At 45.6% G+C, this 15,401-nt stretch overlaps 1 protein-coding gene across 1 annotated transcript in view; it reads right to left on the bottom strand.

Moving 5' to 3' along the window:
- Positions 1-15,401, bottom strand: part of ptpn20 (protein tyrosine phosphatase non-receptor type 20) — a 73,831-nt gene that overhangs the window by 21,097 nt on the left and 37,333 nt on the right. The window contains exons 18-33 of the mRNA XM_041866935.2: positions 14,321-14,388; positions 14,206-14,286; positions 13,498-13,660; positions 12,882-13,096; positions 11,875-11,973; positions 11,301-11,749; positions 10,342-11,113; positions 9,805-9,975; positions 9,541-9,715; positions 6,939-7,149; positions 6,803-6,840; positions 5,458-5,522; positions 4,818-4,979; positions 3,639-4,098; positions 2,606-2,715; positions 2,395-2,480 (exon numbers count right to left, since the gene is read on the bottom strand). Coding sequence (XP_041722869.2) covers positions 2,395-2,480; positions 2,606-2,715; positions 3,639-4,098; positions 4,818-4,979; positions 5,458-5,522; positions 6,803-6,840; positions 6,939-7,149; positions 9,541-9,715; positions 9,805-9,975; positions 10,342-11,113; positions 11,301-11,749; positions 11,875-11,973; positions 12,882-13,096; positions 13,498-13,660; positions 14,206-14,286; positions 14,321-14,388 — 3,325 coding nt within the window. The remainder of the gene's footprint in view (positions 1-2,394; positions 2,481-2,605; positions 2,716-3,638; positions 4,099-4,817; positions 4,980-5,457; positions 5,523-6,802; positions 6,841-6,938; positions 7,150-9,540; positions 9,716-9,804; positions 9,976-10,341; positions 11,114-11,300; positions 11,750-11,874; positions 11,974-12,881; positions 13,097-13,497; positions 13,661-14,205; positions 14,287-14,320; positions 14,389-15,401) is intronic.

Here is a 15,401-nt window from a genome sequence, read left to right as displayed (position 1 = left end):
GTCGGATCCTTACAAGCCCGTTCTGCCACGCTCATTGCCTGAAGTCAGCGCAGCCTGCCCCGTGACGTCCTCCTGGGGGCTTGGAAGTTGCCTCAGACCTCCCACCATTCCCTCGGAGTACCAGGACCTCCGGGAGGTGTTCAGTAAGACCCGGGCCACTTCGCTTCTGCCGCACCGACCCTACGACTGCGGAATCGACCTTCTCCCAGGCACCACTCCGCCCCGGGCCGACTGTACTCACTGTCGGGTCCGGAGACCAAGGCTATGGAGACCTACATTGAGGACTCCCTAGCTGCCAGGTTCATCCGTCCTTCTGCCTCCCCCGCCGGAGCAGGCTCTTCTTTGTGGAGAAGAAGGACAAAACCCAGTGCCCGTGCATTGACTGCCGGGGCCTCAACGACATCACGGTGAAGAACCGCTACCCGCTACCACTCATCTCCTTGGCCTTCGAGCCGCTCCAGGGGGCCAACGTGTTCTCCAAGCTGGACCTACGGAATGCTTACCACCTGTTGCGGATACGGGAGGGGGACAAGTGGAAGACTGCCTTCAACACGGCCAGCGGTCACTACGAGTATTTGGTCATGCCATTTGGCCTTACCAATGCTCCAGCTGTGTTCCAGGCCCTGGATAATGATGTTCTCCGTGACATGTTGAACCGGTTCGTCTTCGTCTACCTCAATGACATCCTCGTCTTCTCCCGCTCCGCCCAAGAACACGTGCTCCACGTCCGACAGGTCCTCCAACGCCTCCTGGAGAACTAGCTTTTTGTGAAAGCGGAGAAATGCGAATTCCATCGCTCCACCATCCCCTTCCTGGGCTACATCATCGCAGCAGGGAGTGTACAGATGGATCCCGGGAAGGTGAGAGCGGTGGTGGATTGGCCCCAGTGTGTACGTGTTCGTGAGAGTTTCGCCTTTCCACAGGGGGGTCATATTAGTGTGTAACCCAAACTGTTCGGACGCTACAGACAGAAGTTGGCAGATCGGCTGTACCAACTTCAGACGAGTCCCAATATGCTTGTGGGGGTCATAGAGAAAAACCGAGAACACCATCGTGTTAGTGAGAGACTCATCTTTCCATAGAGGGGTCATAATAGGCCAAACTGTTCAGACTCTACAGTTGATTTTGTGAGAAGACCGATTTTCAGGATGTCTCATGGTCTGACAAACACCGCTCTAGCTCTGTCTCCTTTCACCGCAGATCTCTATCTTAAATAGACGAGGGCGCGGACATCGACTTTAGCTGGTTAAGAGTATATGCATTGCTCTTAATATGTCTCAATTGATCTCAAAACCCATCTCTGCCTCTGCTGGTGATCTTTCTAAAATTTTGGAAAACAGTAAATACACTGAAGCATACAAAGTCCTCTTCTTCCCTGCCTAAGCAAGTTCTGTCTGACTATGGCATCATAACTGAGAAGAATGGGATAAGTGATGCTTTTAATCATAATTTTATCTCGGCAGGCTTTTTATTTGAGATAAACTGTGGTTTAATTGACCCTGGTCAGTCAGTTGATTGGTCTTCCTTCTGCCAGCCTCTAGCTGACAGGACGGTTAACCTGTCAACTTCTAGTGAATCTTTGTATTCATTTCAACAATTTACTAACCTGTGCTGTGCTAGAAAAAAATCCACTGGGGCTGATATGCTTGATCCATTTTTGCTGCAGCTCTCTACCCCTATTGCTGAATCATTAATCCATATTTTTTACCTGACGATTATATCTAGTACTATCCCCAAGGTTTGGAAGGTCTGCATTCTCTACCAGAAAGTTGGTTGGCCCTCTTTGATGTCACGTAGGTTGATACTGTACATTGCTATGTTTTCATGTATAAAGCCCTTTTACAAAAACTACCATAGTACCTAATATCATTACTAAACTTCAGGGATGGCTAACTCTGTAAATTCCTTTGGTCTCTACTGAGTTAGGTAAATCAGTTGTAGAAACATCTCAAGGATGATCAATGGAAACAGGATGCACCTGAGCTCAATTTCAAGTCTCATAGCAAAAGGTCTGAATACTTATGTAAATAAGGCATCTGTTTTTTATTTGTAATAGATTTGCTACAATGTCTAAATACCTGTTTTCGTTTTGTCATTATAGGCTATTGTGTGTAGATCGATGAGGGAAAAATTGCATTTAATCAATTGTAGAATAAGGCTGTAACGTAACAACATGTGGAAAAAGTAATTGGGGGTGAATACTTTGGCTCAACTTACCCCACTCTCCCCACTTTAAAGGGTGAATGCACCTATTTGTAAGTCGCTCTGGATAAGAGCGTCTGCTAAATGACGTAAATGTAAAATGTAAATGTACTGGCAAAAATGAGTGATTGTTATTGAGAGACACATGGAGAGGATGAGGAAAAGAGGAGAGGAGGATAAGATCAGTCTTACCTGTCCGAGGCTTCATGGAGCAAGTCAGTCATACTCTTGCTGGACAGGCAGCAAGCCAGATGAGAGGGTGTACTGTTACAGCTCTCCTACACACGCACACACACCAGAGAGAGAACGGGAAAGAAAGAGAAAGAGAGGTGACAGGGGAGTGTGGTGGCTCCTATTTTCATGATAGACTGCAATGCTACAGTGGTGTGTGTATGTGTGTTACCTGTCCAGCCATGTCCTCCTCTGTCAGGGCCTGCAGGCGGAGTGAGGGGTGGGGGGGAGAAAGTGGGATAATGCCCTTCTCTACATCAGGTACTGGATCTGAAGTCTCCTCTGGAATCAAATACACAGGCAAAATTACATACAGTATAACTCAAACATTTAAAGGCCCAGTGCTGTCAAAAATTTGATTTCCCTGTGTTAGATATATATATTTCTACACTATGAGGTTGGAAAAATACTGTGAAAATTTAATGTCCTTTAAAAAATTTATAATAATAATTCATTTTGTGAAGCCAGCATACAAATACACAAAACGATACAATACACAATACACTATCATACATTCAACATGGAAAACACTGGAAAGATAATAATTCATGTACAACAGAATTATTCCGTCTCTGCAGTCTACTGCCCGACCATGTATTGGGCCTACATTTGTCCTATATACCACTGTTCAGCATCCTGATGGCCATCGGAATGAAACTTACCCTGCTCCTATTCTTTAAAAAAAATAACATTTTTATTAACCTCCCCTCTTTGGAGGACACATATCTTTTTAGCTTTGAATGCCCTATTAGTGTAAGAGCTGTTTGAAAAGGCCGCCTGAAATTTCAGCCTGTTTTGGTGGGATAGAGTTTTGGCCTGCCTGGTGACATCACCAGATGGTAACTGAGTTAATATACAAATAAGAAAGAGAGTTCCAAATCTCTCTGCCAATAACATCTAGTTTCCAGTTTTACCCTCCCCACTCAGACCACTCCCAGAAAGTCCTAGCAAAATTCTTGCTTGAGAAATTGCTCTTGCTAAGAAGCTATTTTTGTTTCTTTTTGACCATTTTAATTGAAAACGATCACAGTAAGGTACTTAATTGTTATCCAGAAATTATTTGATATTGAGATAAAAATGGCTGCATTGGGCCTTTAAGTACATTTTGTTTAGGATTTAGGCCTGCAGATTGGAATATTTACTTAGCAAAAAATAGTTAAAAATAGCAAATATTACTTTTGGATGAACTATCCCTTAGATCTCACCAGGGGGATGGTCCTCCTGCTGGACATCATTTGAGGAGCAGGCAGAAGGGTTGGAGAAAGGCTTGGCTTTGTCCGCCATATGGGCTTCGATGTAGACTGCCACATTTGATCCAGTGCAGGAGGCCATGTTGTCTCTAGTGCAGGTGGCCATATGTGATCCAGGATACGAGGCCATATTTGTTCCAGTGCTGGTAGCCATGTTGACTTCAGGGCAGGAGGCCATATTTGATCCAGGACAAGGGGCCATCTTTGATCCAGGACAAGAGGCCATATTGGATCCAGGACAGATGGCCATATTGTCTCCAGGGAAGACCATAGAGAAGGATGCATCAGCGCAGGATGCTGTGTTTGCCCGTGGTATGATGTCTCTACAGATGGTGAGCTGGACGTTTCCCTCAGCCTTACGGAGGATATCCACCACCTTACTGTGGCTCAGACCTGATACTATTATACCATTCACCTAGAACACATTGGAATACAACAATGACACATATTTAGTACAAATATATTAAAAGTCATGTTTGGACGCATCATCAGTCATGGATGATGAGTCATCAGTCATTGATAAGTCACATGTGTGCGTTAGTGCTCTGCTACCCGACCCGAGCCCGGCGGGCCCCGACATTATACATCATGTTAGGGCCGGGTAGGGCCTGTTTTTTCATCAATAACTAGGGTACAGGCAGGGCTCGGGTATCACTAACATTTTCAAGCTGAACCATTTGTTTGTGCTCTGCTGCGCAGTGCAGTTATATCTGACTAAGGTCATAACATGGTGTCAGAAGTGCTTCAACCTCGTCAAATATAAGACAGGAGAGATTATTTCACAGAAAATGTTCCTTGAGTTTTGTCAGAGTGACAAAAAGTAGATAACAGCTAAATGCTCTCTCATGTCTCTTCATTGAGCAGAGCAGCCCAAGTGGAGCCGTTGCTATGGATACTCACAGACTCAGAGCAGCCATGAGCAAAGCGCATGCAGAGCGAGCTGTGCGCAGGGAGCGAGTGACAGACAGAGAGGAGCAACTAATGGATTTACTAACGGAGGAAGTTATTTCTGATTTCGAGTAGGGCCGGGCCTTAAATTTGGCAGAAGCAATCGGGCCTGAGTAGGGAAGGGCCTGAATGGGTAGGGCTTGGGCTTAAAATCCATGCCTGTGCAGGGCTCTAGCATGGCCGTACCTCGAGCAGTATGTCTCCCACTCTGAGCCGCCCATCCTGCTGGGCCACGCCTCCAGCGCAGATCTCCTTCACCCTGAGCGTGCTTCCGTTGCATCCTCCAATCAGAGCAAAGCCCAGCCCCCCTCTCTCTGGCTTACACACATCTATCTGCAAGATACAGCTCTGAGAGAGGGAGAGGTGGAAGTTACAAATCCAGTCAGAGGGGTGAATGCTAACTTCCACTTAAGTCAAATTACTGTGAAAATTCAAGTTAGGAAGTTAGGATTCACCCCTGTCCCGAGACACTTGCAATTACAATTTAGCCATTAAGTGGACACTTTTATCCAGACTCTTATAAGTATATTCCCAATTCTCTGCCACAGGCTGAGGTAAGCAGTGTTTGAGCAGTAAAATATTAATGCATGAATCAGGTGAGAATGCCCACGCAGGCCCCAAGCCGAGAGAACAGATGACTCTAGTTTCAACCTGTGTCATCACACACAGAGAGAGAGAGAGAGAGAGAGAGAGAGAGAGAGAGAGAGAAGATGGAGAACATGAGAGAGAAAAGATAGAGAAAGAGAGATAGAGAAAGAGAGACAGCGAAAGAGAGTGAGAGCGATATGTAGATAGAGAGATGGAGAGAGTGAGCGCTAACACTTACGTCTTGATCGGAGGTGAGAGAGAGAGGTGGTCTGAATTTCCCAGTGGTCTCGGGCACGGTTTTAGCTGCAGAACAAACGCAGAGAGACAGAAGAAAATGAGACAACAGAGAGGAGTTTCAGAAAAAACGTATCTCCGCAAGAACATCTAACTATATTTCCATTTCAATAGACAATAAAGTCTGCTATGTTATGTAAGTCCTATGGTCAACCCAAAGGCCAGTGTGGCAGGTAAGATAAATGATAGCTCCTGCTCAATGTTCCTCAAACCAGCTCAATGTAACTTAATCTACTGAGAGATAAAAACAACTTGCAAGTATTAAAAACATCCATCATTAATAATTCATAAGCAAATGTACCATAACCAATACAGACGTATGATTAAAACAAGATTAATCTAACACATATTAATGCATGTTTGACCTGGGATAATGTTCTACCCCTCCAGTCACAAAACAAAGCCTCTTCAAAAGCTGTCCACTTCAAACAAAAGTAAAACATTCCCCTGGTGACGATATTCAGAACAGGACAGAAACTCACGTTGACCTCCCTCCTCTGTGGCCATTTTGGTGCGTAGGTCTCCTCTCGAACAGGTAGACACCACTAGCCTCTCTTGTCCCTCTACCTCACCCCTCACTGTCACCAAACAACTAGATCGCCCCGTAGAGCGCAAGAGAGCGTGTGTGTGTATGGGTGTCTGTGCCCAGCCATGTGTGTGTATCTGTGTGTTTGTGTGTTTGCATCTATGTGTGTGTGTGTGCTGCATGTGTGTCCATCTATGTGTGCGTGTGTGTGTGTGTCTTTTTGTGTGTGGTCTAATACCCCCAGTGGAGGTTTAGATGCTCTGTAATAATTAATCCTGCAGTGGCAGCACAGGCCCTGTCTGTCAACAAACACACACACACACTGTCTGTCAGCACCGGGCTACGGCTACAAACACAGACAAAGAGATGAGAGAGGAGAGAGAGAGAGGTTCCTGAAATACGTCCTTTCCTTCTCCTTCTTCCACTCTCTCAGGTCACTGAGACCTGGACACAGACAGACAGGACACAGAATCATACACTGTAATGTTGAAAGACCAAACTACGACGCTTCTATCTCAGGAAATATGGTTATCTACTCTGGTAATGATTGATCTGAGAATAGCATCTACTTCGTCAATGAGGCATCAACCTGCCTGGTTACAAACTTCTCATTAAATCAACTTAACCCATTGCAACATTCCAGTGTTTCAGTTTGTGTCTGTTTCTATGTGAACCAGCAGTCATATACATAGAGATGAGTCCTGAACTGAACATAGGGGTCACCGGGAGGCTAAAGCATCTCCCTACATGATCTGATACGCACCATTCCTCTTGGCTTTGGGAGTCACAGGCTGGTCATCTCTACAACAAGAAAGAAAGGAAACAGATGGTTCATTTAACACAAAAACGCATGCATGCATGCATACAAAACACACACACACACAGGCAGGCACACACACCTGGTGGCCTTGAGTTTCACTTTGCGTGGAGCGTTCTCGCATGCCTTGACAGCGTCCTCCAGAGTCATTCCCATGGTGCATCGGCCACAGATGTACAGGATCCTGTCGTTTGGTTGGACGCTGCCTTCCTCACAGGCAGGTGAACCAGGAACCACCTCCAGACAGTAGATCCCCTGCCACTTGCTGCCTATACCACCTGTCAGCTTTATACCTGAGAGATGTGTTCATTAGGCACAAAACGGAAGAAAACAGAGTGATAAGAAGAGATACGACCTAAACTAACTGAATGTTTTCCGTTGCAAAGTTTTTGCTACTGTGTGACCTAATGAACACCATCCTGTTATATCAGAAATATATACAGACAGAAAGGTTGAAATTGTAACAGAGTACAACATAGTTCAGATTCTTCCTGCACCTGTGCGTCTGTTACGCACAGCAGGTGTGTCTTCTTAAGTACGTGCCTCCTTAATGAGTTTGTACAGCACTGATGAAGGCAGAGAAGCCGAAACGTATGCTCCTTGTTTTGTTCAGCACTTTGCACTAGGACCTTTTGTTATTCTTTTGAGCATGGATTAAATTAAGTATATTCTTGCATCTCGGCCTCCTTGGTTTTTCCTTTTCATGGTTTGAGTGCGAGTACCTACGTAGTTCTACAAATATTGTTTCTCCCACGCACCGGCCACCATACATTGCAGCCTGAGCGCAGACCCTCACACTGGATTTCTATAATATAGAGTTGAAGTCGGAAGTTTACATACACTTAGGTTGGAGTCATTAAAACTCGTTTTTCAACCACTCCACACATTTCTTGTTAACAAACTATAGTTTGGCAAGTCGGTTAGGACATCTACTTTGTGCATGACACAAGTAATTTTTCCAACAATTGTTTACAGACATATTATTTCACTTATAATTCACTGTATCACAATTCCAGTGGGTCAGAAGTTTACATACACTAAGTTGACTGTGCCTTTAAACAGCTTGGAAAATTCCAGAAAATTATGTCATGGCTTTATTTTATTTTTATTTTTTTTACCTTTATTTAACTATGCAAGTCAGTTAAGAACAAATTCTTATTTACAATGACGGCCTACACCGGCCAAACCCGGACGACGCTGGGCCAATTGTGCGCCGCCCTATGGGACTCCCAATCACGGCCGGTTGTGATACAGCCTGGAATCGAACCAGGGGGTCTGTAGTGACGCCTCAAGCACTGAGATGCAGTGCCTTAGACCACTGCGCCACTCGGGAGCTTTAGAAGCTTCTGATAGGCTACCTCACATAATTTGAGTCAATTGGAGGTGTACCTGTGGATGTATTTCAAGGCCTACCTTCAAACTCAGTGCCTATTTGCTTGACATCATGGGAAAATCAAAAGAAATCAGCCAAGACCACAGAAAAGAAATTGTAGACCTCCACAAGTGTGGTTCATCCTTGGGAGCAATTTCCAAACACTTAAAGGTACCACGTTAATCTGTACAAACAGTAGTACGCAAGTATAAACACCATGGGACCACACAGCCATCATACCGCTCAGGAAGGAGATGCGTTCTGTCTCCTAGAGATGAATGTACTTTGGTGCAAAAAGTGCAAATCATTCCCAGAACAACAGCAAAGGACCTTGTGAAGATTCTGGAGGAAACAGGTACAAAAGTATCTATATCCATAGTAAAACGAGTCCTATATCGACATAACCTGAAAGGCCGCTCAGCAAGGAAGATGCCACTGCTCCAAAACCGCCATAAAAAAGCCAGTCTACGTTTTGCAACTGCACATGGGGACAAAGATCGTACTTTTTGGAGAAATGTCCTCTGGTCTGATGAAACAAAAATGGCCATAATGACCATTGTTTGGAGGAAAAAGGGGGCTGCTTGCAAGCCGAAGAACACCATCCCAACCGTGAAGCACGGGGGTGGCAGCATCATGCTATGGGGGTGCTTTGCTGCAGGAGGGACTGGTGCACTTCACAAAATAGATGGCATCATGAGGAAGGAAAAGTATGTGGATATATTGAAGCAACCTCTCAAGACATCAGTCAGGAAGTTAAAGCTTGGTCGCAAATGGGTCTTTCAAATGGACAATGACCCCAAGCATACTTCCAAAGTTGTGGCAAAATGGCTTAAGGGCAAAAAAGTCAATGTATTGGAGTGGCCATCACAAAGCTCTGACCTCAATTTGTTGGCAGAACTGAAAAAGTGTGTGCGAGCAAGGAGGCCTACAAACCTGACTCAGTTACCCCAGTTCTGTCAGGAGGAATGGGCCAAAATCACCCAATTTATTGTGGGAAGCTTGTGGAAGGCTACCCGAAATGTTTGACCCAAGTTAAACAATTTAAAGGCAATGCTACCAAATACTAATTAAGTGTATGTAAACTTCTGACCCTCTGGGAATGTGATGAAAGAAATAAAAGCTGAAATAAATCTCTACTATTATTCTGACATTTCACATTCTTAAAATAAAGTGGTGATCCTAACTGACCTAAGACAGGGAATCTTTACAAGGATTCAATGTATTTTGCTAAGGTGTATGTAAACTTCCGACTTCAACTGTAGTTCCGCCATCCATTAAATCCTAATTGTCCTGCTCCCACTCAGTGTTTTACCAAGCTGTCCAGTGGGTGTCTTGTGCAGTATGATGTCTTGCAGGTTGTCTGGAAAAGGCGGAGCTATCAGGTTGGTCACCGCCCTCCCCAGGATCAAACTCAGTCTCCTAGGAGACGACCTCAGGATCGACATGGCAACCTCATCTGTCACATTCGTCACATCCTGGCCGTTGACCTGGGAGAGGGGAACATGGGAGAGACAGGTAAGGATAATGTGTGCCTGTGTGTATGTGTGTGCATGTTTGTCCACGTATGCGTGTATACCGTGACTAGTCTGTCCCCTGGTCTGAGCCGTCCGTCAGTCTTAGCAGGGTTGTCCAGTATGTCCTGAATGTAGTAGCAGGCATCCAGTTTGCTGCGTGTGATGGTGAACCCAAAACTACCGCTCCACGACTTGGTCAGAACCACACACATCTCAAATTCCTTCATCATGCCCTGGATGGAAAACACAAAGACAGATAAATAGAACAAAGGCCTGGACACTCTCTCGGCTGTTTTCTTTAGGGTTTAGAGGCTTGGGTTTTTGTGAACGCAGTTGTGAAAAGTGCTATGAATAAAGTTCAATCTAATTTCATTAGAACAAAAAATTAACCTGCACACTGGTATATCCTCCCAAAGTGTTGTTTAATCGGACAACATTTCATCCCCAAACTAGGGCTGCATCAGGAAAATTATACTGACAGATGTATTTTTTGTTCTACATTATCCTCTTTAATCCAGCACCTAGGAAAGTGATTTTATGGATGTGACTAAACAAAAACCTAATTTTATAAATGTAATGTCATTAACATGAAGTCTCACTTTTCTGGGATCTTCCTCATCCTCATCTTCATCCTCCTCCCCTTCGGTTTCCTGTCTCCAGGTAGGGTGTGGGAGAGGTGCAGCCTGAATGGGGGGAGAGAGTGAGGACAGGGGAGGCTTGGGAGAGAGGTGGCGTGCGGGGGGTGGCGAGGGGGGAAAGGTGTCAGGGGGCTGGGGATGGTATTGGACGACTGAACTAGTGATGTTGGAGGCATTGGTAGTCTTGAAGGTGATGCTGTGTTTACGATCGGAGGTGATGCTGTACTTGCGATCTGAGGGGATGCTGTGTTTGCGATCAGAGGTCCTGGAGTTGGGGTTGGAGGTATGGAAGGAGAGGCTGGGAGGAGGAGGAGGTGTAGCATGCTGGGGCTGGGGAGGATGCACCGATGGGCTGATGTTGAGGTCAGACATCCTAGAGGAAAGGTTGGATGTAGGCCTAGAGGAAGGCTGAGATGGTGTCTGATGGACAGAGGTGGTTTGCGAGGACAAATTGTGGTTTGTTGTGCTTGTAGTTTGCGAGGACAAGCTGTGGGGGATGGAAGTACTATTGGGGGAGGTGGATTGGAAACTAGTAGGGGTGGTGGATCTGGTCCTGGGGGTATAAGAGGTAGTGTGTGGAGCCACACTGGGGGTACATGAGGTGTTTGAGGTGAGGCTAGAGGGACTGTCCGAAGTCGAACTGATGGTCAAGTACTCTTTATCAGCCAGAATGGTTATTCCATCACCCATAAGGCAGTATGTCAAACTGCCGTCCGCCTCTTCTCTGATGCCACTGGAAGTATTTACAAGGTTCATTCACAGTTAGGTTGTGTGTGTGTATTTATTTTCATGTAATTTATCCTTTAATTACACAGGTAAATCGCATTGAAAATAAACATTTATTTTACAAGAGAGACCTGTTTCTAAAAGGCAGCAATCAATAATGTGTTACTGTACATAGAATGTTACATCAGCGTTACCTGGGGTACACGGGACTAGCACTGGTCTTGGACCCGACAGATGCCAAGCTAATTTCTTCGGAGACTTCCTCGTCCACAACCGACAACTCTTCACTGTCTCCTGCGTCACTTCTGCTGGCGAGGGAGATGGGGGAAGGGGGTGAGGGAGGGGTGGGAGAGGGTGAGGAGGGCTGGTTCTCGGCTACGTCCATCTCGCTGTCTTGACTATCCTGACTCTGTTGAGTCTTCGGACCTCCAGAGGGCTCAGGGGATTTGGCTGTTTGGCTGGCCTGCCTGGAGGCTTGGTCCTGGACTTGTGATGGCTGCATTGGCCCCTTCTGGGCCTGGTTTTCCTGGTTGTACTGGTGGTTCTGGTGTGCCTGTAACTTGAGTAGCTGGCTATAATCTTCCCCTAACCTGATGTCTAGAGACTTGGACCTCACCCCACGGTTTGGAGACAAGAAAGGAACCTATTTAAAGAGAGAGATACAACTCAGTGTACAATTCTCAGTGCTCAGTGTGTGTAGGTGTGTCTGTTTGTGTGCGTGTGTCTGTTTTTCTCTGTGTGTATGTCAGTGTGTGTGTGTGTACTCACCAGTGTGTCAGCGTCCAGTTGAGACAGTACTCCAAGAGAAGGTCTGCAGAGCGTCAGGTGGACCTCAGATGGAGGCCCACGGAGCAGGAACAACACCCTCTGTGGATGAGAGGTCAAGGGTCAGTACAAGGAATTTTGGGTATATGTGTGGGTCTGTCTGCTGGGGAGGGCAGTGGCATATTGGTAGGGAGTTCTGCATGCTTTTGCTAACCACAACAAATTATCTGTATCTGCTGCATTTATTTGTCACTGTACTTGGTGCACTAATTAAAAATGTGTGTTTATATTGGTGGGCCACATATGCATAGAGTACCACTTTGCCACCAAGTATTCCATGACAACAACTAATTTGCATGTTAACTACACTGTCCATCTCAGTCCGACCGCTGTGTAATTCATAGTTCAGAGCCATAGGTGAGACATACTAATAGATCTAATTTCTGTTAGATCAGATTAGGGGATTAACTGTGATGTGGCACAGAGAGCGAAGGGGGTAGAGAGAGAATGCTTAATAAAGCACAGAGCTAACATACAGAGAGACACACTGCATTCTAAAACTAAATTAACCCTATTTTCAGAAACTAGAACCAAATATTGCATGCACTAGCTAGCTAGCAAGATGACGCTAACAGAACTACCCAAACTTTCTGGTTAAAATCCTCGCCTCCTCTTTAGCACAACCTCCATAAAATCATCACTCGTCAAAATAATCTGTGATGCTGACGCACCAAATCATAATTTGTAAAAAAAACATACAAAAAGACAAAGAACGTCATTAGTAACGCTCTTGCGCCTCATCGGTAGACCACCCCCCTCCCCCCTCTCAGATTCAGCAAGGTACGCCAACATATGAAAATATTTAACACCGAACCCTAACCTACACAACCTAACCTTAATACAACCCTAACTCTAACCACCCCATTCACACTCACCAACAGGACACAATTCTTCATATCTGGCTTGAAGGACCATGATAAAGAGATTTGTACAAGAAAGACATTGTTTACCTGGTAGCTGAGGCCTTTGACCCACTGTCCATTAACAGCCAATATGACGTCTCCTTCTCTGATCTGTCCTGACTCCTTGGCTGGTTGACCCTGGAAAAGAGTTTTGATCCGCACCACACTGCTGCCCTGGTCAGAACCACTGTTCAACTCACTGATGTAGAAGCTGAAGCCCAAACCACACAGACTCTTCTTCAACAGCACCTTCAGAGTGTTGTCTGAGAAGAGCGCAAAGAAAGAGTCATCATTATCTAGGAGTGTTTGAGAGAGGATGAGGGTGGGTGTGTGTCTGTGTTTAATTTAATCCAGCTTCACATCATTATTTGCATGCACCAACAAGCATTTGTTGCTGTTAAAAACAAAAACATGACTCATTTCATTGTACCCCTCCACCAGATTGGAATGTGTACGGACGCATGCATACACACACACACATTGAGCTATAAGGCATCAGTGTCTGCTCTCAGGGGACTGGGGGGGTGTCAGGGCTGTCTGTGTCTGTGACAGCCAACACAATGTAGCTGTCAGATAAGTCACAGCCAACTCGGGGGAGTCTGTGTGTGTGTGTCTGCCTGGTTGTGTGCCCATGGGTGTGTGTGTGTGTGCCCTCTCCTCTCACTATCAGTGACAAAGCTGTAGTCCTTGGTCTTGCCACTCAAGGTCATCTCCATGGAGCTGTCTCTCCTGAGGCTTCCTGATTGGCTCTGTGAAGCTGAGCGGGGGCGATTTGCTCCCGCCTCCAACACCACCTGGGGCTGCCTCTCTAGAAGCAGACTCACCACCTAACACACACACACAGACATGGGCACACAAGCAGGCAGACACACACACACACAGTGAACATACACACAGCGATCATACACACACAACAATCATACACACAGAAACACTTACTGTAATGGCTAAAATCACAGAATTCTGTCCGACAACAGGGATTAAGGGTTAAGAGAGTGCTGTTTAGAGACTCATTATGCCAGTAAAGCCATGTGAGGAAATAGCTAGATTTGTTATGTTATTTGTTATTGTCCTGGAATCTGGGCATTACGTAACCCAGTGAGGGGACAGGGGGTGACTGGGCTAAGCTAAGATTTCTGTTAACATTATGTTAGCGATGTGGCCTGGGTGTCAGTGTAGAGCATGCTAACGTCAGCTAACCTAAAGGCTGAGGCTAAAGCTCATTAGCATGGACTAAAATAACAACAACTGTAAACATATGGTTTGCCCTGCCACTGTCAGAGAGAGAGAGAGAGAGAGAGAGAGAGAGAGAAGGAAAGAGAGGCTAAATAAAGAGCGAGAGAAAGATGGATGGAGTGTGTGTACATCGTACCTCTCCAGTCTTCATCAGGCATTCCACGGCCTGTTTGTGTGTTACATCTCGTAGGTTGGACCCATCAACTTCCAGCAGTCGGTCACCTGTCATACATACGCACATGATTGATTAGGCATTCCACGGCCTGTTTGTGTGTTACATCTCGTAGGTTGGACCCATCAACTTCCAGCAGTCGGTCACCTGTCTGAACAGAACAGCGCCGGAAGAAGATGGCTGCCGTTTTACAGCCCTCTAACCAATTGTACTATTATGTGTGTTTTTCCGCGTTATTTGTAATTTATTTTGTACATAATGTTTCTGCCATCGTCTCTTATAACCAAAGAGAGCTTCTGGATATCAGGACAGCGATTACTCACCTCGCGTTGGACGAACACTTTTTCTTCAACGAGGCGTTCGCGAAGGATATTCTACAGACTCCCGACAAGGCCCAGATCCCCGTCATTCGCGTGAGGAAGAGACGGAGATATCGTGGACGTAGGTCGGGGTGCCTTGTAAGGATCCGACGGCGAACGAGTAAACTGCCTCTCCCATCAATCCTATTAGCCAACGTTCAAGCTTTGGAGAATAAAATGGACGATTTAAGATTACGGTTATCCTACCAACGGGACATTAAAAACTGTAATATCTTATGTTTCACGGAGTCGTGGCTGAACGACGACAATGATAACATTCAGCTAGCAGGCTATACGCTACATCGGCAGGACAGAACGGCAGACTCGGGTAAGACGAGGGGTGGCGGTCTCTGTATATTTGTAAACAACAGCTGGTGCACCAAATCAAATACTAAGGAAGTCTCAAGGTTTTGCTCGCCTGAGGTAGAGTATCTTATGATAAGCTGCAGACCACACTATTTACCAAGAGAGTTTTCATCTATATTTTTCATAGCTGTCTATTTACCACCACAAACCAATGCTGGCATTAAGATTGCACTGAATGAGTTGTACAAGGCCATTAATCAACAGGAAAACGCTCATCCAGATGCAGCGCTCCTAGTAGCAGGGGACTTTAATGCAGGGAAACTTAAATCCGTTCTACCTAATTTCTACCAGCATGTTAAATGTGCAACCAGAGGGGAAAAAACTCTAGACCACCTTTACTCCACACACAGAGACGCATACAAAGCTCTCCCTCGCCCTCCATTTGGCAAATCTGACCATAACTCTATCCTCCTGATTCCTGCTTATAAGCAAAAA

Source organism: Coregonus clupeaformis, chromosome 37 (genome assembly GCF_020615455.1).
Source record: "Coregonus clupeaformis isolate EN_2021a chromosome 37, ASM2061545v1, whole genome shotgun sequence".
NCBI classification, from domain to species: Eukaryota; Metazoa; Chordata; class Actinopteri; order Salmoniformes; family Salmonidae; genus Coregonus; species Coregonus clupeaformis.
Note: the sequence above shows the minus strand (reverse complement) of the source record. Positions and strands in the feature narration are given on the sequence as shown.